At 36.0% G+C, this 22,469-nt stretch overlaps 1 protein-coding gene across 10 annotated transcripts in view; it reads right to left on the bottom strand.

The window, feature by feature from the left end:
• Agbl3 (ATP/GTP binding protein-like 3) overlaps positions 1 to 22,469 on the bottom strand; it is a 72,174-nt gene that overhangs the window by 33,477 nt on the left and 16,228 nt on the right. For 7 of the 10 annotated variants that reach the window (XM_013504933.1, XM_013504934.1, XM_005405496.1 and 4 more), the window contains 7 exons: positions 20,615 to 20,753; positions 18,191 to 18,970; positions 13,738 to 13,900; positions 8,251 to 8,377; positions 6,197 to 6,297; positions 5,886 to 5,998; positions 739 to 805 (listed from right to left, as the gene is read on the bottom strand). In XM_013504933.1, the coding sequence (XP_013360387.1) occupies positions 739 to 805; positions 5,886 to 5,998; positions 6,197 to 6,297; positions 8,251 to 8,377; positions 13,738 to 13,900; positions 18,191 to 18,970; positions 20,615 to 20,753 (1,490 nt within the window). Of the gene's footprint in view, positions 1 to 738; positions 806 to 5,885; positions 5,999 to 6,196; positions 6,298 to 8,250; positions 8,378 to 13,737; positions 13,901 to 18,190; positions 18,971 to 20,614; positions 20,754 to 21,951; positions 22,109 to 22,469 lie in introns of those variants that run through there. The other 3 variants (XM_013504936.1, XM_013504931.1, XM_013504937.1) reach the window with 2 other exon arrangements.

Genomic DNA, 22,469 nt, shown 5'->3' on the forward strand with positions numbered 1-22,469 from the left:
AGGGGTTAGATAGCAAAAGGCAGCTAACACACCTCAGATCTGCTGGTCTGCTCCCTTAGTCCCTGAGGCGTCACCTCTTTGTTTTGGTGACTGCGCCCAGAACCATCCTCACTAAGCTTTTATCGCCATCTCTCACATGATACAGTTTATTATTATTATCTCTTTATTGTGTTTCTCCCAACCACGATTTGAGATACAAAAGTAAAGCATTGTTTCATTTTGTTCCTGCTGTGGTGTCTGAAACATAGTTGGAGCTCTGTATGTAGCTGAATAATACATGTGTAAGTGAATATTGCACCTACAGGTGATGTACGCCAGGTTCCACTGCTGCACTAGCAAGCGGTGTGGCTCTGGAAGTAATTTATTCTCTTTGGATCTCAACTATTTTCTTTTTCTTTTGTCTTTTTGAGACAGGGTCTCTCTACGCAGTTCAGGCTGGACTTGAGCTCACTTTGTAGCCCAGGTTGGTCTAGAACTTGCAAAGATCTCCAGAGCACTGGGATTACAGGTGTGCGCTGTCACACCCAGCTCTCTTAACTATTCTTGTCTACAAAGTAAGGCATTAGAATAAAACCCTAAAAAAATTCTATGATTTAAAGATATGTGCATAAACAGAAAAAGGATTATTACTATATATTAGTTGTGCAAATGCAAACTTTTTTTGGCTGACTGTTAATCACAATAAAAAGAATACCTGCTTAACATATCCACATCATAAGCAAAAAAATGTAATTATACCTGAGAAGTTACCTTGAGAAGATAGGTCTGAGAGTCATTGGATTCCGAACTGTCAGAACCTCGGCTACTACAAAACAAAACAAACAGAATGTTTTGGTGGCATTTCAAAATTTCACCTGTTGCCAGGTGAGGAAATCCTAGCACATGTAGTCCCAGCTACTTAGGAGGCTGAGGCAGAAGCATCACTTGAGGCCAGCATGGACAACATAAAGAGACCTTGTCTAACACCAACAACACTCAGCTGTTGTTCTAGTTTATCACCTTATTTAAATGGTTAAACAGTCTAATTATGAGAACACCTATTAGGTGTTTGGCTTAGGTGTTTGGTCCAGGTGGCTTAGAAATAAAAAAAAAATGTTTTTTTGGTTAAGCACGTCGGATGCAGATCAGTCTTGGGTTCAACCCCTGGTCCTGTGGAGGGTAGTAGTGGGGGGTTTACAGGACTCAGATCAATGGAGAACCTAAAAGCCTATGTCAAGAAAGACATTCTGTCAATCTGTGATGACCCTCTAGCCAGAAAGTATGAGTCCCAGTGGTCTCACTGGTGAATTCTACCAATCATTTAAGGAAGAAATAATACCAATCCTCTGTTCAGAAAAATAAAAACATAATGAATACTTTCTATCTTTTTCTACGGGCCTACCTACCATTTCTCCAATACAAAAAAAAGACACTAAAAGAAAGAAATACTACAGACCAATATGTCAAATAAATAAAAATCCTCAACAATATAATAGCAAATTAAATCCAACAATATTTAAAAAAAAATTTACACAATCTGGATATAAACTATAACAATATAACAATCAAAAATATACACACACTTCCAAATTTGCCATACTAATAAATGTCTGGAAGAAATGGCCACCACTTTGAGCACCTCTAGTAATTGCAGAGGCCAAAGGTAACTTGTATTAATCTCATGATGTCTCAATAAATTTAGTATTAAAATATTTATACAAGTTTTTCTTTTCCTGGAGTACATATATACTTTTTGGTGGACTATCAGAGCACTTAAATATATACAGTAAACACTGGGAGAATGGGAGGAGAAATAGTGGTCTAATAATAGTAGTGAGATTTTTAATAATGGACAGAACATACTGACAGAAGATCAATAAGGAAACAGTTGCTTGAACAACTCTATATGCTAAATGTACATAATAGACATATACAGAGTATTCCACCCAACAGCAGCAGAATCCGTGTTTTCTCAATGACAGATTGTGTTAGTTCACAAAGCAAGTCTCAACAAATTTAAGAAGACTTAAGTCACAAAGTCTTATGCTGACCATAGTGGAATGAAAACAGTAATCTATGGCAGAAGGAAAACTGAAATACTCATAAATAAGTAGAAATTAAATGGCACTCTTTTGAACAACTACTGACTCAAAGAAGAAATAAAAAAGAAACTTTAAAAATACCTAGAGATGGACAAAAATCAGCATACCAAAATTTATGGAATAAGGCAAAAAGCAGTACTAAGGAGGAATTTTATCGTGGTAAATGTTCACATGTCAAAAGAAGATCTCAGCAGGTGTAGTGATGGATGCCTGTAACCCCAGCACTCTGCGAGGCAGAGGCAGAAGGACCACCAGTTCAAGCCTAATCTTTGCAATTTAGTGAGACTGTCTCAAAATAAAAAATAAAAGGGGGTGGGGATGTAGCTCAATGTAAAGGCCCTGGGTTCATTCTCTAGTCTCACACACACACACACACACACACACATACACACTTATACAATATAACTTTATCCTTTACCCTTCAAGCAGCTAAAGAACAAACTAAACTTAAAATTATCAGAAAGAAAGTAGCAAAGATTAGAGCAGAAATAAATAGAAATAGAAAAAAAATCATAAGTAAACGTCTTAGTTACTTTTCTCATTGCTGAGACGAAATACTTGACACCCAAAGTTAAGGGAGGAAAGATTCAAGGACATATATGAAAAGCTAACACTAACATAATGTTAAAAAAAGTAAAATTCTTCTTCTCAGATCAGGAATAAGAGAAGGAGCCTATTTTTATCACTTTTGTCCAACATACTACTGGAAGGCCTACCCAGTGCAATTGGGCGAGAAAGAAAAAAATAAAAGGCATCCAAATGGGAAAGGAAAAATTGTCCATGCTTTAGATAACTGGTTTTACATGTAGAAAAGCCCCAAGACTCCAAAAAACTGAAAAATTGGGCTGTGGGTACAGCTCAGTGGTACAACACTTGCTTATGATGTATGAGGTCCTGACTTTTATCCTTAGCACTGCAAATAAATAAATAAAAAAATTTTAAAAACTGTATAAAGTAATACATGAATTCAGTAATGTTATAGGTTACAAAATCAATACTTCAAAATGAGTAGCGTCTCTATACACAAACAATAAACTACCTGGAAAAGAAATGAAGAAAATAACCTCACTTATAATATCTACAAAAAGATATTTAGGAACAAATTTAACCAAAGAAGTGAAAGACCTGTACACAGAAAACTGTACATTGATGAAAGAAAGAGAAGGCACAAATAAACAGAAAGATGTTCACTATTCATGGATTAGAAGACTTCATATTGTCAAAATGTCTATACTCCAAACAAGCTACAGATTCAATGTAATCTCTGTCAAAAACCATTGAGATTTCTTATATGAATAGAGAAACTAATTCTACAATTCATATGAGTCACAAAAGACTACTAATAGTGAAATCCATCTTGAGAAAGAAAACTAGAGGCATCACTCTCATTTCAAATTTAGTAGAAAACTACTGACACCAAACAAGTGCGATACTGGCAAAAAGGTAGACATGTAAACCAACAGGGTCAAATATAGAGCCCCAGTGTGAATTTTCACATCTACAATGAATTGATGTTCAAGAGTGTCAAGTATACGCAGTAGGGAAAAGATAGTCTCTTCAACAAATGGTGTCGGAAAAATTGATATCCACCTGCAAAAGAATGAAACTGAAACTGTACTATAAAAATGAACTAAAATGTACCAAATAGTGTACTTAAATGTAACATGTAAGGTTCCTAGGAAAAACACAAGAAGAAAGCTCCATGCATCGATCTTGGCAATGATTTTATGGATATAATGCCAAAACACAGGCAACAAAACAAAAAAAAAAAAAGTGGGACTGTATCAAACACCAACCTTCTGCACAGAAAAGAAACAACTGAGTGAAAAGGTAATGTATGGAGTGGGAAAAAGTCTGCAGAAACCATATATCTGTTAAGGGATTAATAGCTAAAATACATAAGGAGCTTAAACTCAGTAATTAAAGTGGGCTAAGCTCCTGAATACACAGTTCAGTGAGGAAGACACACAAATGGTCAACAGGTGTATGAAAATGTGTTTGCTATCACTAATCACAGGGAAATAAAAATCAAAAACGCAATGAGCTAGCACTTCACACCTGTAAGTATGGCTGTTATCAAACAAAACTAAACAAAAATCAAAGGACAAGCATGGGAAGGGTAAAGAAACCGGAAATCTTGCAGACTGCTGGTTGTAATGCAAAGTGGTGCAGCTGCTGTTGAAAATAGTAGGGAAGTTTCTCAGGAAACTAAAAGTAGAACTAGCATAGGAACCAGCAATTCTCATTTCTGAGTATTTATCCAAAAGAACTGAAACCCACAGCCTGAAGAGATGTTAGCATTCCCTTTTAGTGGAGCACTAATCACACTAGCCACGATGTGGGAACCAACTGCATATTTATCAACAGATGATTCCATTAAATATGGAATACTATTCAGCTTTTAAAAAGGGGAAATTTTCAATCTCTGGCATAAAAAACAGGATTTTTAAATATGTAACAACATGGATAAACTGTGAATACCTTATACTAAGTGGAATAAGCCAGTCACAAAAACACCACAAATGCATGATCCTACCAACTAATGTAAGGTATCTGAAATAGTTAAATTCACAGACTCAAAGAATGGATAATGGTCACCAATGGATGGAAGATGAGTAAGTCCCAGAGCTCTGCTGTTCCACTGTTCCAGTGGTCAACAAGAACACATTACATGCTTTAAAATTTATTAAGAGGGTAGATCTGTTTTTAGCGTATTAAAGTTAAAAATAAAACAGGGAGATTTCTGAAAGAAAAAATACTAAACATACTCTCATATTGGCTTTTATGCTCTTTGTTATCTACCTAAAGGACTTGAAAACTTACCCACAGTTAAGCCTACACATAGATATTCATAGCAGGTTTATTCAGAATTGCTAAAAGTTGGAAGCAACCAAAATGTTCTTCATTAGGCGAGTGAATAAACTCTGGGTTATTCAGATGGTAGAATACAATTCCATGTCAAAATGAAGGGAGCTATTATGCCATGGAAAGCTGTGGAAGAAACTTACATGCATATTGCTGGCTGAAAGAAGCCAGTTTGAAAAGCCTACATACTGTACAATTCCAACCACATGACATTCTGGAGCAGGCAAGACTATGGAGATGGTTAAAATGATCTGTGGTTGTCAGGGGTTGTGGAGAGGGAGGAATAGGTGGATTATTGAGTGAATCTGTGCAATGAAAACACTCTGATACCATAAAGTTTGATAAACATCACTATAAATTTGTCCAGATGAATAGAATGCACACATCAAGAGTGGACCATGTAAACTAAGGACCTTGGGTGACAATGACATACCAGTATAAACTCAGCAATTATAGTATGTATTCTCATAGGGGATGCTGATAGTGGTGGAGGCCATGCATGTGTAGGGGCAGGAGATATATGGGGCATCTCTGTACTTTCCACTCAATTTTGCTGTGACTAAAACTGGTTTAAAAAATAAAATCTATGAGTGAGACAGACAGAGACAGAGACAGAGACAGAGACACGGTGAGAGAGAGACAGAGACAGAGACACAGTCAGACAGAGAGGAGGGAGGGAGGGAGGGCACAAAATTACTTGTTATGTCTCTGACATAAAGTGAATACTATACACTGTACATGGAGATGCTCATATTGAATTTAAAAATAAATCAAATGAAATCATGATGATATTGGCCAAAATAATGTGCATGGGAGAAACTTCTTTCCATGTATAATGGGAATTTGTAGTGTGGAACTGACAATAATATCTTGGTATTTTTATAAGGAACAGAGTAAAACAATACAACAAAATACATTACTTCAACAGTCTTGACATACCTGGACTCTATATCCAGTGTGATTTCTCTTGGGCAAGAATCTGAGTCCTCAAAGACTTTTTCCATGTTCATACATTTTTCCATTTCTTCTAATTCTTTCAGGCACTGATAATACTAGGGACAATTATAAACAAATTCAGTATGTAATTATCTCCGAATTAAACCATCCGAATATTTATAGACATCTGGAATGATAGTTACTAGGAAATTAAATACTAAAACATCCCAGAACACTGTTAGAATAGTAAAAGGGGAAGACCGATACCAGGCAAGTTGTGTCATCTGATGTTTTACCAAACGGGCTTGGCTCACCTTGCTCCGGTCAGGATCACAATAGTCCAAGAGTGAATCACAAAAATGGTATCCCATTGACTCCAAATCTTTTGTGTTGAAGTGAGTGCCTCGTTTATTACCTAAAACATCAATAAGTTTATCCACCCCAGGGAATGAGTTAATCACTTTTCTTTGCAAGTAGGCCTAACTTGCAAGAGAATATAAATAAAACATGGATATGATGCTGTATTCTACTTGAATTTTCTTTTCCTGGGGAAGGTATTTTGAGAGCTTACTATTATTTTCTTTATTCTTCTTCCACCACTTGGACTGAAGCTGACTTAACACACATCAATGTATGTTGCACGGAAAAAGCTAATTCAGTGAGACAGTTACAGAATGTTTGGTTATCAGTTATAAATGATACTAATTACTCTGAGAAAAATGGGAAAAGATTCTGAGAAAACTATTTCATCACCACAAAAAAGTATCAATTTCAAGATGGTTTAAAAATAAGCCAGAAATATCATATGTGGACACCTAGCACTTTCCTTTGAGTTGATATATTTTCTAACAGTGTGCCATCATCTTAATATGGAGTACCATGCTCGACATAACTAAAAGACTTAAATAGGACTACAAAATCGACCTCTATTTTTAGTTCACAGAACCAAGTTTTTCCTTCTAAATATGAATTGACAAGGGCCTGGGGATTTAGCTCAGCGGTAAAAGCGCCTGCCTGGCAAGCGCAAGGTCGTGAGTCTGGTTCCTGGTACCGAAGAAAAACCAAAAAAAACCAACAACAACAACAACAAAATATGAATTGACAAGATAAAACAAAATAAAATAAAATAAAGAATGGGAGGAAAAAATAGAAACAATATTTTGTAAAGGGAGAGGGGAAGAATGATTGAAGGGAAAGGAGATGGGTGAGAAAAAAAGAATTGAGATATATTATGTACAGGTACAAATTCCCTATGATGAATGTGATTATTATGTATATCAAAAGTGCACCAATAAAATTTTTAAAAACAGCCAGTCTAATTTTGCTTTGCAAATAGCACATTCAGTAAAAACATTTCTGCCATAACATTTTAAGTATGTGCATTTTTTTCTTAAAGTAACCAGGAATTCCCAATAAAAAAATCTATAGGAGTTCTTTTTAAAAAAATACGCATTTGAAGATTAGTTTAGGAAAGGACCATTTAGAGTATTTTATGTACATGCTAAAATATTCCTTTCTAAACAAATGGAAATGATGAAATAGAGATACCATGTAATGGAAATTTATTCATCCTGTTTGTAGAACTGATTTAACACAGCATGCATTTAATAGAAAGAATGTACTCTCTATCAAATGGCCTACACCTGTGGTGGTGAACCTATGGCATGCATGCCACAGTGGGCACACAGACCCCTCTGTATTAGTACACAAGCCAAGTTGCCCCAGCATTGCCCCTAACTGCACATAGGGGCCATGAGCATGCTCAGAAAGGAGTAGCGGCACCAGGCGATAATGTGATTCGGTTTTGCATGGGCATGACTGATCAGTGCACTACCAAGGCTATACATATATTTGCTTGGACTGGCTGTGAGCTTTAATACATTGTTTTTATTAACACAAGATTTTAGCTTATAGTTTTCTTATGAAAAGTTGAAATTTAGTATCTAAGATTTAGCAAAGAGATGTCTTAATTAAGATACTGAGATTCTTCTAATGTTGTACTATACCCCTGGCATATTTAAATCTGCAGCATCTTATTTAGCTGTTTGTGAAGAATTTCTGAAAACAAGAGCAAGGATATATATTGCTTGGACTGGCTGTGGTTTTAGCAGAAGCCCTCACAAGGTAGGAAATGCACTCAGATGCCTTTTTCAGAGCAGGTCTAAGGCTGGTGTTCAGCAGAACATGTCCCCTTGCCCTGGTGGTTAGTAAATTGCAGTGTTGGTGCTTCATGATAAATAAGTGGGTTTTGGGTTGCAGTTTGGGCACTCGGTCTCTAAAAGGTTCACCATCACTGGTCTATATTATTAATTTCACCTTATGCTTAATGACATGAGACAGAGAAGTAAATGAGAACACCTGGCCTCACCCAGAGTAGATCCACAAAAGGTGGCCTCCATGGTAAAGCTGTTTCTGATTCCCATTTTCCACATCACCACCCTTCCTGTTCCTTCTTTGCTCTTCTGAACATTAAACTTGCAAGATGAGAAAGAAAACTGAAAAGAAGCAAATAAAAACAAGAACCTTATCTTTCTTACAAAATTTGAAAATGAAAAAGTAGTTGTGTAAGACATGTAATTCTCATTAAAGGTTAAAGACCTACTCTTCATTTCCCAATCAATGGAAGTAACTCATTTAAACATGATTTATTTCTGGGGACCACAGATTTTAATTTCTGCAATAAATTTTTAAAATTTTTATCTAGCATATATTCAAAATCAGCTGATTAATTCTTTGTATCATTGAGACAGGATTTTATACCTTTTAAAAAGTCCTAGGAAGAGGTTTATACATGTTTCAGAATGCAGTTCAGGGATACAGACTTCTAGAAAGAACAAAGATTCTTTGTTTTCATAGGAAAGACTACTTGAAAGATGTCCTGAAAAATTTCTGTAAGGAGATCAGGGTCTAGAGATTTAGGAAGCTAATTTTATTTTTTAATTCACATAAAATAAAATTAACATGCTCCATTCTGTGAATTTTAACACGTCGAGATCTGCAGAGCAACCACCATAATCTGAATACAGAATAGTTTTTTTGCCATAAAAAACTTCATGCTAGCTCTTTAGTTATGCCTTCCTGCCACCTTCCACCCTGGCAACAAGTCAACCGCTATCATTATGCTCTTGTCTTTTTTATTGTTATACAAATGGAATCATACAGTATTCAAGCTTTTGAGACTGACTTCTTTCTTAAATAAGACTTTTGAGATTTACTCAGAATGCTGCATGTATCCATATCCATTCCTTTATGTAAAAATAGCAGTTTTATCATATTTTCAAAAAATTAGAAACAGGCCAAAATATTTTTTCATGGGTGAACTTTAATACATCCACATTCTGCACACTGCTTGATCATGACTTATTAGAATACCATAATTATGTAGAGCAGGTATGTTGTAGAACAGCTAGAGTTATCTTGGGCTATCTTTAGCTCCTTTAATAGCCATTTATTATCAACCTCTATATCTGACCTGGTGTTCTGGCGGCCTCTACATAAAACTCTCAGAATGTATTGCTCTGCGTGAAACAACTCTAGCCTCTGATGATGTGTAATCACATCAGAACCTCACAGAAGGGATCTCTCACCTTTCTGTAGCCCACTCCTCCAATGATCCCATCTATGTGTTTTACAAACAGGTTGATCCACACCTCTTTTTCATTCTGAGACTATAGCAGTTCATGTAAATTTCCATTGTGCAACGTGTCATTCAGGTAACTTGAATCCGTGTTCCTGGGTCACGGTCATTCATAGTCTGTTCAGAACAAACTATTTTCTTATTTCCCTTAAAGCAGAATTATTATTTTATTTTGACACTTGCTGGAATTTTTTATCATAAATGGATCCTGAATTGTTAAGTGTTTTTCCTATATCTACTGATGCAACCATGTAGCTTTTCCTCTGTAGGCCCTTAACATAATGGATTATAGTGATTAATTTACGAATATGAACTAGTCTTAGATTCTTGTGATAAACCCAATCTGGTCATAATGTGTTACTCTTTCTATACATTGCTGGATTTAACATGCTAATATTTTGTTGGGGATTTTTGCATCTATGTTCATAGAAGACAGTTTGTATTTTCCTTGTAGACTGTCTTTGTCTTGTGTTGATATGATCATCCTGGAAAACACAGTCTTTAAATATTTGGTTCAATTCTATAGTGACTCTATTGATCTGGACATTTCATATTTTAAAGGTTGTTTTTGGAATCTTTTTTAGGACCATTCAGACTATGCATTTTACCTTGGTGAGTTCTGGTAATTTGTCATTTTCGAGGAATTGGTTCATTTCATACAAGTTGTTTGGTTTCTGTGCATGGAGTTGATTTTTCCTTTATTGGCCTTTCGCAAGGTCTGCAGTTATACTACTCTTCATTCTGTTTCTTTCAATTTCTTCTAAGCACTATCGAGATAGGTGATTAGGGTGTGGCAAATCCGGCTGTGGAAATAGACTTGACTTGTTAATTTAAAGATCCTGGACAGTTTCCCAAATCTGCACATGGACTTTTCCTGAGAACTTGAGCAGGTTGGATCAATAGGATGGCCTAGACCTGATGTCAGCCTGAGACTTGGGATCCCAGCACTGCCTCTGAAGACCCATATGTAGAAGTTCTTGTGGATTTTCTCAAGGAAATATAAGGACCGTATAAAGGACACACTAAAGCTGTGAAGAGCTTGCTATTCCAGCTTTCCTCATGGTGACCTGAGCTGCTTCCACATTTTCCTTCAGGGTAAACTCTAATCTTCTTTCAGATTGCCTCTTTGGGCCATGGATTATTTTAAATACATCACTATGGTATGATGTTTTTAATTCTTCTGAGAAGATACCCAGCAGGGGAATAGTTGAGTCCAATGGGACTGCCAATCCTAGTTTTTTGAGACATCACCCTACTGATTTTTAGATTGGGTCTCTAAATTGGTTCCTTGTGCATTTGAATATAATGTGTATACTGCTGTTCAGTAGAATGTTCTGTAAATGTCAATTAAATCTGGTTAGTTGATGGTGCTGTTCAGTTCTTAAACATCCTTTCTTACTGCCTACCTACCAGTTCTTGTTTACTGAGACAGAAATTTGAAAAATCCAACTATAATTATGGATTTGCACAGAGGTTTTTTAATTATTTAAATTTATTGGTACATTTTAGGTATACATAATAATCACATTCATCACGTGGAATCTGTACCTGTACATGATATATCTTTTTTTTAAGAGACAAAAAAGAGACTGAAAACTCACCAATAATGATACAGAATTTCAAAACAAGATGATAGTAAATAAACAATGGTTATTATATTGCATATTGTTATCTTCAAAGTAGTTGCTCAGATGGTACAGGCATGCAAAACTGATGAAATAATTTTCATCAAAGCACTAACACTTCCTTTCAGTGAACTAACAGAAATTGATAGTATAATTATCTTAGCTATCATGTGTATATATACATATCCTTTTCCCCTTCCTTTTCTTTTTCCCATCCCAGTTGTTCTTTTCTCTTGAGCAGTTTCTTTCCCTTTCACTATACATGATATATGATTCTTTTTTTCCCCATTGCCCTCCCCTCTTCAAACCCACTTCCTGTCCCTATTTCTAAGAGTTTAGTTTCCATTTTTTCCTTCTTTTCTCATTTTTTCTTTCTCCCTGCCCCCTAGTTCCCCTTCCCATTTGTACATTTTCTTCTTATTTCACAATATCTATTATACATTTTGGTCCTTATTTACACTTTTGGTTTCTTACCCAGAGAAACAATGTGGTATTTACACATGTATGTCTGATTTATTTCACTTCAGAGTATGCTTTCAAAATGCATCCATTTAATTAGCTAGAAATGTCTTAAGATTATCTGTACTTATGGCTGAGTAGTACTCCACTGCATTAAAAAACTCACATCTTCTTTACCCACTCATTCACTGATAGGCATTTAGGCTGTTTCTAAGATTTAGGTATTACAAACTATGCTGTTATGAGTGTGCATATATTGCTGTGGTATGATGCTTTTACTTTTTGAGGAAAGATACCAAGAAGGGGAATAGCTGGGTCCAATGGGACCTCTAGTCCTAGTTTTTTGAGGAATCTCCACACTGATTTCCGCAGTGGTTGCACCAGTCTGCACTCTCACCAACAGACAGTGGAGAAGGGTTCCTCATTCCCCACAGCCCTGTCAGCATTTGTTATTGGTTGATTTCTTGATGACAGTGATATGGAATCTCAGCATTATTTTAATTTGCATCTCTCGAATGACTGGTGATGTTGAACATTTTTTTCATGTATTTATTTGCTGTTTCTACTTCATCTGTGAAATGTCTAGTAACTTCAGATGCCCATTTTGAGTTGGGTCTTTAAATTTGGGGGTCTGATTTTTTTGAGTATATTCTAGATGTTAGTCTTTTGTCTAAGGAACAGCTGGCAAAATTTTTTTCCCACACCTTGGTTGTCGCTTTACTCTGTTGGTGATTTCTTTTGCTGTGCATAAGCTTTTTAGTAAGATGAGACCCAGTTGTTGAGTCTTTGTAGTATATCCCACGTGATCAGGGTTTTGTGCATAAAGCCTTTGCCTGCACCTATGTCTTCAAGAGTTCTACCTATTCTATCTTCCAGCAGACTTAGTGTTTTTGTTTTACTATTTAGATCTTTGATCAATTTTGATTTTAGTTTAGTTGCACTGAGATTTTCATGAGGAACATTTAAGATAAAAGCTAGAAATGGAGGTCTTTGTTTAAAATATGCTTAAAATATGGGTTTGTTTCGTTTATTTTCATTTCTTTCAGATAGGAGCTTACTGTATAGTTTAGGCTGAGCTTGAACACACTGTACAGGCCAGGATGGCCTCAAACCCACAGTAGTCCCCCTTCCTGAGCTTCCTGAGTGCTGGCATTATAGTTGTGTACCATCAAGCCTGGCTCTTCTGTGTTTGCATTGTGTGGGAGACCTGTTCAAACTCTGAACTGGTTGGTTGTGATATTTAAGAAACTGGTCCATTTCACTTAAGGTACAACTGGCTAGAGATCTAAGACCCAAAGAAATGTATCAGTAGACAAATATTGAAATATCTTAACAAAATGGGATCACTTTATAGGAGTAATAAATACCCCTATGAATACTGACGTAACTTTATATATAAATAGCTTCAGGTATGGGGCTGCTTCCTCTGCTCCTTTTGAAGTGATGAGTACTATTTGGGTAGTAAATGCCTGTGCTTTCTGCAAATAACTATTCTTACCACATCAACTTTCCTTTTTACGTCTTTGGGCCCTAATCACGCCCAGAAAATGAGTACTTCCTAGTGAGCCCTTTACAATTGAATTGGGTAGTTGAAAACCTAAGAGGAAGTCTGTAGGAATTTTCTTTGTTAAAGTAAAATCTTTTCTTCAAAGAATAGAGAACATTATTTTTACATCCTGGTAGCTGAGTAGCTCCACATTTCTAGTCCGCAAATATTTATATATTGTTCTCTTTCTCATTCTAACTTCTGTATATTTTTGAAATATTGCTCATTTTTCTTGTTAAAATTCTAATAGATACAACTAAAAGCACTATTCTAAATTTCTTGTATCTTTAGCTTATATAAAGCACTGAGTAAACATTAAAGCAATAAAAAATAAGGCCACTAAACTCATGAAAATGGCAAATAGAGGAAGTGTCAAATGTAAAATGAAGGTAATTTTAAGAGTTTAGGACTATGGGAATTTTTGTTTTTTTTAATGTTGTAAAATTGCTGGTCACTAGACAGTTCCACATTGTTTTTCTTTCTTAGGGTAAACTGTATAAATCAGTCAGAATAAATAAAAATACAGGTTATTGAGTCCTGCATGGACAACCTTTACTAAAGGAAAAGTTAAAATCCTAGAGGACTTACTTTATCCGGACAGTTTTTACTCAGCATAAGTGGAAATATTCGTTGCTGTAAGTATAGTGCTTTAGACCTGTCACTACCACCACAGCCATACATGAAGATGTTTTCTTTTCTGCTGTGGCCATGAAGATCACAATATAAAATAACTTCTCGTTTCTCCATCAATCTACCAAGAAGAAAAAGGATGTTACTAAATTTTACCTCTGAATTTTCTTCTGTGGGCTCAGTTATAAAATGTTGTATCTAAATAATTAGAATTTTTTATATCCTAGCTTTCAAGTCTTTCTCTTATATTTATATGATATATTATTATTATTAGGCACTTTAAAGAAATTTATTATTTCCTGTAAAGCTATACACAGAGTTTGAATTGTGTAATGTGCCGGTATAAGGACAAATTTATTCTCAAGATGCTCCAGCAAGATCTCTGTGCTGTATCAACCTGATTTTCTGCCGTGCACAGAAAACAAATCACATCTCTCTCTGCCCATTACTGTAGGGACTCGCTGGTCTCTCGGTGTACCCCAGGGAGGAACAATGGTGAGTATGGGGAAAAGATAGACAACAGACAAATAGCTGGGTCAGGTGGAAGCTGCCTCTTCACCTGGTGGGGAAGAGGACCTGAACAACAACAGAAGGGGCAGTTATTTATACTCTTGCAAGGTTACTATCACAAGAGACAAGGTTGCCTAGCTACTAATGACTGCATTGTCCAGGTAGGATGCTTTTCTCAAGACTGAGGTACCTTGACTGCTTGAGACACTCTGGCTTTGTCCTGCCCTCACACATATGACCAATTTCCAGCTTCAGCTGCTCCCAACACATTACCTTTCCCATAGACTCTCACTGAAATCCCTTCCCTATGTATCTTTATAAGTGCAAATACTTACCATCCTTCAAAACCAAACTCTCAGTCTCACTTCTTACCTAACTCGTCAAGTCCATTGATTTTCCTCTTTTTGAAGTTCTACAGCACTTTACTGGTATCATTTACTTGGCACTTGCCTAGGCATTTTCATACTTTTGATATTTAAGCTCGTTAAGGATGAAAAACACTTTAAATTATTTAGAATGGTGATCTGCATATAAGTACCCAGATATTTGCTAAAAAATGAACACATAAATTTCTAATAAGTATCGTAAAGAAAAGAAATTATGGTAATTTTTGAAGAGCCCAATCCTTAGTCTATATAATTCAGCACTCAATGATATTAAAACAATAAAAAATAGCCCCTCAAACTGCTTGATGAAAATTACTAATAAAGGCTTTCAAAAGGTAAAAAAATGGCGTTAAAATGGAATAACTGACACTGTCTTTCTTCATATAGTCAAGCTTTATATAGCATTCTATTACTTAGTAAGATTACGTACTATTTATTATTATAAGTATGAAAATGCTAGCAATATTATATGAAATATTACAAAAATACTTAAGATCAAAACACCTAAAGCACTGCTTTTATTAAAAATACTCCTTAAACTGTAATAAAATTTCAAACTAAAATCTGTTAATATATTAATATATTGCCTTTATCTCTTTTGGTGCCTAATAAATTCTAATTGATAACATGCAGTTGACATAAAGACACCAAAAGATCATTACTAGTTAGAAAACTAACTAGATTATAAAGCATGAATATCAAGATAAATCCTTAAGTATGCAGCATGCTGTATATATATATATATATATATATATATATTTTTTTTTTTTTTGGTTTCTATTTCCAGTACCGGGAACCAAACTCATGACCTTGGGCTTGCCAGGCAGGCGCAGTGCCGCTGAGCTAAATCCCCAGCCCCTATTTTTAAATCCTAAATTTCTCAGTTTAATGATCTTTCAGCTTCTTATAACTTAGTGGAAAGAAATTTCAAATTAATTTCCAAAGTAGTAGTATTACTTCTGAAGTAAAACAGACATTAGTGTCTTTCACCTTACATTAATTAAAATAACTTTAGGAACAATTTGGATCTTCTTCTTACCCACAGTTAACTCAGATATTATAATTATTTTATTCTAAGTATCTTATTCTAATGTGTTTTATTTACTTATTTATTTTTGTCTTTTTGAGACGGTCTCACTATGCAGTTCAGGCTGGCTCACTTTGTAGCCCAGGAACACCTGAAACTTGCAATGATTCTCCTGCCTCAGCCTTCTGAGTTCTGGGATTACAGGCATGCGCCACTAAGCCTGGTTAATATGCTTTAAATGTAGTTAGATATACTTACAGCATTCACCTTTGCAAACATGTGTGACTGACTCCTTATTTTATTTACCTACCTTTGATTAATTAACATTAAAGTATTTCATTTTCTGGAAGTCTTTCTGAAACTTGCTAAACAGACTTCTGCTTCAACCTTCCTACAAGGCAATATGAGAACTAGTATATTTAAAAGAGTTTCCAGAGAGACAAGCCCAAGGGTATTGGCCTGTAATCAAACATGTGTCAGATCAGGAACTTTTAATGTCAAAGAACATTGAGTAGACATTATAGACATTTTAGTAGGCACTCACCAACTCCTATTATCTTCACGTCTATGCCTGTATGTATCTCTCTGTATGTATGTATGTATGTATCTATCATCTATCATCAATCATCTAACTACAAAATTTGTTGTTTTGAACTAACTTTAGATTTACATAGACGTTGCAGAGATAGAGAGTATTGTCATACACTTCTCTCCTAGCTTCCCCTAATGTCAACATGTTACATAACCGCGGTACATTACTAAAACAAACAAACACTGGCACATTACTATTAACTAAAGTCTCAACTTTGTTTGGATTTCCTTAGTTTTTCCATCAGTATCATTTTTTCTATACCCAAAGCCAATCCAGAACGCCATTTTGCACACACCTTTCTTTTTTACTGTTTGCATCCCCAGGAAAAAAAGAAGTCATGGGTTATTCTTTTATTACTTAAATATTTCCCAAATAATTTTAAGCAATAGTGGGATTCACATTTACAAGAATAAAAACTGGGGCTTTCAGCCTTATGGTGGGACTCTGCACTTCACTTTCTATGTTCTTAAGCAGATAAAAGGATTACTGTGAAAGTGAAAGTTGTGGTTAAACTGTCCGATACCAGGAGCCATTCCAGGTGCTTCTAAAACCTGTCATCTCCTCAGAAGAACGGAAAGTATTCTTGGGGCCCTTAGCTTTGTAGGGGTTCTTGTGCTTGCTACTCTGAGGAGTCCTAGTAACAAAACTGGATAAAGAGATAGCATTCGCTATGACAATATTCACTGTTGTAACATTTGAATAACTCTAAACAATTTCCAATGAGTTTTCACACCTGTGTTTGACTTAATTACCTTTTTTCTTTTTACAGTTGAAGAATCACATTGAATTGAATACTTTCGCTTTTCTTTTTTTCTTTTTGAGACAGAGTCTTGCTATGTAGTTCAGGCTGGCCTTGAACTCATTATACAGTACAGGCTGGCCTTGAACTTGCAGTGATCCTCCTGCCTCAGCCCCCTGAATGCTGGCATTACAGGCTATACTTTAGTTTTCAGTGTGCCTGTCTCTATTCTGAGCATATTAGTAATAGTTTTCTCATATAATTCTCTCACCTTTGAGGTATCATTATTATTCCCATCTTACAGATGATAAAACCGAGACTTAGACTGGTTTTTAAATTGCACAAAGTAATGTTAAAGAGATAGCATTCTCTATGACAATATTAGTAAATGATAGTAATAGTAATTAGTAATAATAATTACTAATAATTATTACTAATAGTAATTAGTAAATGATAGTAAATGATATAGCAGGGATTTCAATACAATATGCTTAATTCTGAAATCCATGCTGTTAATAAAAAAGGTTAAGGGGTTTTGGATTTGGAATAGGTGTTCTGACTTTAATAAATCATTCTACTGCAGCACATGTCTATTCCTAATTGTTATTATCCAAATCTCTCCAAGTATTTACCTAGTCATTCAATAAATAGTTAAATATTATGTGCAGTTTACTGTTTGAGATTCTTTGGAAAATTTAAAGCTGTTCAGTTTTCCTAGGGGCAAATAAAACTATTATTCATGAAAGTTTAAATAATGATATAACCTGATAGTCAAAAGCTTGTCCAGCAAGGTATGAGCAACACAATGCCAGAGGGCTCTCTGAGATGTTAATTTTCACATATAAGGGGTATAGTAATACCAGCGCAAACATCAATGGTACTGTTAGCTTTTATCAAGAAACCAAATTTGGGATATACAAATTTCCTATTAGTTTACAGAACCATCAAAATATTCGAGAACTTATTTCATTATTTAAGAGGCAGATAGTGAAAGTAGTGGTATAGATGCCCGAAGGGTATGGAATAAGCGTTGTAAAGAATACAGAAAAAGCAGTTATAAACTATCTTAAAAAAGGCTAAAGTAACACGAATGGGAACAAAATTCTTACTAACAACTTTACTAATTAAGCAGAGAGGTAATTTGAGGTTTACTTTACCTATGAACCATATTCCGGGTATACCAGACGGAAGGGAAGGACTCCTTCATAAGAGATGTATAATTACGGTTTAAATCCCGTCCAGTTAAGGAACACCGATAATTTCCCACAATCACACCATCTGGATTCAGCATGGGTACCACCTTGAAGACGAAAGTGTCCCGAAGCAACTGTGCATCATTTGAGTCTCCTAAAATGTAATCAAGGAAGCCTTTCATAATCCAGGAGCTGTTGGTTTCTCCAGGATGGACCCTTGCAGTCAGAATCACAGCCTTTCGTTTTCTGGAGTCAGTGTTCTTCAAGGGAGTGGTAATGGTTAAAACATACACCATGTTCCTAGCAAGCGTGTGGCACAAAACACGTATTTTACAAAACTTTGACCGGACAGGATCATTGTTGATGGCAGAAAGGTATTCTTGCAGGTTGGTGTAAGTGTATGGATAGCAGTGAGCAAAGTAGCAGGTATCCTTGTTGTGTGGAAATTGAAATGTCCATGTAAGAGAGAAAAAATGGCGTCCATCTTGCCCCAGGTTGTTCCTGTAATACTTGATCTGGTCTCCTATTCTCTGCCAGCCAATATTATGAGCTTTGGCCTCTTTTTCGGAATAGAACAGTGGGCGCATACCACGATTGTAAAGACTAGCAGGCTTGGTGAAGTTGACAATAGTGAATCTGTAGACCATTTCTGCTTGGGTATTAGTCACTTGGAAGTAGTACCACTGTGTATGTTTATTTGTGAAGAGGTCAGGGCGCACAGTCAATTGGTATTCATATTCTGCCCTAATACATAAAAAAGGAAGATAAAAACACATATGAATGTGAAAATGATATTTGAGTTTAAATTAAGGAGTAAAATTATTTAAGTTTTAGAAGTTTTCTTCACAGTAAGCTTTTTTGGGAAGCAGTGTTTACTTAGATTAAGTAGAAGATAAAAGTTTTGAAATTTTCTCATTTCTTAGATGAGAAACTGCAATTGCACTTTGGGATTAAGTAACTTGCTTTTGAATTTTACAAAGGTTCACAAACGAAGAGGTGAGTCTCAAAGGAGACTTTGACTTTGACTTGTGGGAAATGCTAGAAGAGTTGAGACTTCGGGGAAGGGATAATGCATTTTTAGTTGCATGCAGGATGGCTGTATCACATTAGGTGGAAATATGAACATGTTACTATATTTATTTGTTTTTTTTTTTTTTTTTTGGTTTTTCTCCGGTACTGGGAACCGAACTCGCAACCTTGCGCTTGCCAGGCAGGCGCTTTTACCGCTGAGCTAAATCCCCAGCCCCTACTGTATTTATTTGGATATTAAGTATGGTTTAAGGAGATGTGTTTGGGTGTCAAGTTGACCAGGAATGAAATGCAATGGCTAAGCTTAATTGTCAGCTTGATTGGTTTGAGAACTGCCTAGACAACTGGGAGACTACACTTTTAGGAGTGTTTGGGTGGATTGTGGAGGTGTAACTTTGGGCTCCATATTTGGTCCCCAGCCCCTGTTTTGCTTCCTGGCTACTATGAACTGAGCATCTTTGCTCTACCATGCCCTTTTGTCATGAGGTTTCTGCCTTAGAGCCAGCTGACCATGAAGTGAGTCCTCTGAAACCATAAGCCATTTAAACCTCTCCTCCTTCGAGTTGTGGGTGTTGGACATTGTGTTCTAGGAACAAAAAGTTGACTAATACATTATGCTACTTCCAAATGCTTTGTATTCTTTTGTAATTCAAGGATATACATAAAACACAAGCACCTGGTAAAAATGTACATATTTCAATGTAATTGTTTTTTTTTTAAATAAATGATTAAAGAGTTGTTCAAACCAAAGGAAAATCCAAAATTTTTAACTTCTGATACATAATTGTATTTTCTAATAATTCCAGTTCTAGGGATATGACAGAACTTTCACTGAAAGGTTTAAAGACACATGTAAATTAATGCAATCACATAGACTATAAAATGTGAGCTCCTTTGATACAAGGACAGTATTTGATAACTATCTGTACCATATGCTTAGTCACTGAAGATGCTTAAGTTAAAGTAAAGTTTTTCACATGAATATTCTTTATATGCATAACAATCTTACTTGGTTATTTGTGACTGTTTCCTTTACCAAGTGTCTTTTTTTTTTTTGGTTTTTCTCCGGTACCAGGAACCGAACTCACGACCTTGCGCTTGCCAGGCAGACGCTTTTGCCGCTGAGCTAAATCCCCAGCCCCCCAAGTGTCTTTTAAAGATATGGATGTGTATATAATTATAAGTAATGACCTGGAGCAGGTGAAATAAATGTTGGAAACCCTTGATACCTCTAATTAGCAGTTACACTTCTGGAATTACAGTTGAGTAATGAATATTAAGAATTTTTAATGTACATAATACAGATTATAATAAATACCTAATGGTCTAGCTCCTCAAATAAAAATAATTAAAACCTACACTTTGACTACCTTCTGTAGATTACCACTCTCAAACCTTGCTTCAAACATCAGAGTGTTGTCATAACCATCCACAGGCTGCTTCAAAGGTGTTCGGTTGCCTCCAACTCGGGAATATACAAAACAGGGCTCTTTGTAAGCTGATGAGAGACGAAGACCATAAAGAGGTCAAGACATGTCTAGAGTATGCAGCCTCTTCTGTATAGAGTTCAAAACTACAGTCCTACAAGTAGAAGGATTTTAAATTTAAAGTAACTTGACACTAATTTGTGTACACTGGTATTAGAGTTTATCAGTACTTAGACTAGAAAAGCAGCATCTAAAATAAATTTATGTATTTTTCATATTGAAAATATTCATTCTACCTCTGGTTATGATAAAGTGAAACTTTATCGTAACCAGAACTTTCCCTTTCACTGTGAATGACTATAAAACGACAAAAATTATGAGCTGTTTCCATGCATTTGGACCAACTATAGAACACAGCTATATAGGGTCTTTGAAAAAAGAGATAAGAACATGAAGTGGGCCCGTGTTTAGGTCTGGATTTCCACCTAGGGTGATTTTCTGGACTACAGTTTAGGAAAGTGGTATCTAAGAACAGCAAGACAGCTGGGTATGGTACACATCCCTGTCATCCCAGAACTCTGGGAAGCTGAGGCAGGAGGATTATAAGTTTAGACCCAGTCTGGCCAACTTAGAGACTTAGTGAGACCCAGTCTCAAAATGAAAAATAAAAAAAGGACTTCTCAGTGTGAAGGCCCTGGATTCAACCTCCAGTACTGAAAAAATAAATAAATAAATGACAGTCTTACTGAGGTAAGTTAAGACTGTTTAATAATACTTCATACTGCTGAAATTTGTGAGGCAGGGCACCAGAAAGAAGAAAGTCACAGAAAAAGAGGGCCTCAATAGTTTAAATAGTGGCTCCCTAACTGTTCACTGAGCTGAGGGCTCAGCTACACAGTCACAGAATGAGACTAAGGTGTACTGAGATTTCAGAGGATGTACAGTTGTGTATGTCCTGGAATTCCAATTTATCCAGGATGAAAGAGTTCACAGAACACCACAGGCTTTAATTGCAACTTTAGAAAGGCTATACCTTTTGCGTAAGGGCCACATCCAAGAGGTAAGGCTCTGACTTCTCACTAAGGATAAAATAAAATTAGACCTGCCCTTAAAAAAAAAAAAAAGAAAGAAAAAAAACCATACCTGAAAGAAGCAAAGTGATCTGCCAACAATTTATCTACTTGCTTGAACAAAATTCAACATTTTTTTAAAAGAAAAGAATATAACAAAGACTCTCTACAAGATATCTTTCACAAAAATGGACAGTACCTTTCCTTCTTAAACGTGGTAACTTTCCTCCAAGCAGATCTTCACAAATCCCCCCAAATGGCATAAGAATGAGATGTTAACGGCTGTGGCTGTTGTATTTCTAGCTCCAGATCCATCCTCTACGCATCTCCACATTATCTGTTGCTTGAGAGGTTTGTATCTATGGGCTTCCTCAAGGCTCCCCTGCCTCTTGGCCATGGCCAACAGGATGGACTGTAGAGCACGGCAGTCTGGACGAAGTGGAACTGAGTTACTTCTTCAACTGCCTCTGCCTTCACTGCCCATGTTAGCAACTGTTTGAAGGCCACAGTTGTTTGGGAATTGCCTCTCACAGCTGAGTTTCTACAGCTCGGGAAACCATCCTGTGCTCTTATCCGTTCAGGTAGGAGAATTCTCAGTCTGCTCTGTTGGCAAGCTAATGTCACTCCACCATCCTTTGCTAGTCTTCCTCACACTGTTCGCCCTTTTGTAAATTCATTCAACTTCACTGAACTCTCCTAAGTTACTCTGTGTGTCAC

This window comes from Chinchilla lanigera, unplaced genomic scaffold (genome assembly GCF_000276665.1).
Source record: "Chinchilla lanigera isolate Chin_1 unplaced genomic scaffold, ChiLan1.0 scaffold00093, whole genome shotgun sequence".
Taxonomy (NCBI): domain Eukaryota; kingdom Metazoa; phylum Chordata; class Mammalia; order Rodentia; family Chinchillidae; genus Chinchilla; species Chinchilla lanigera.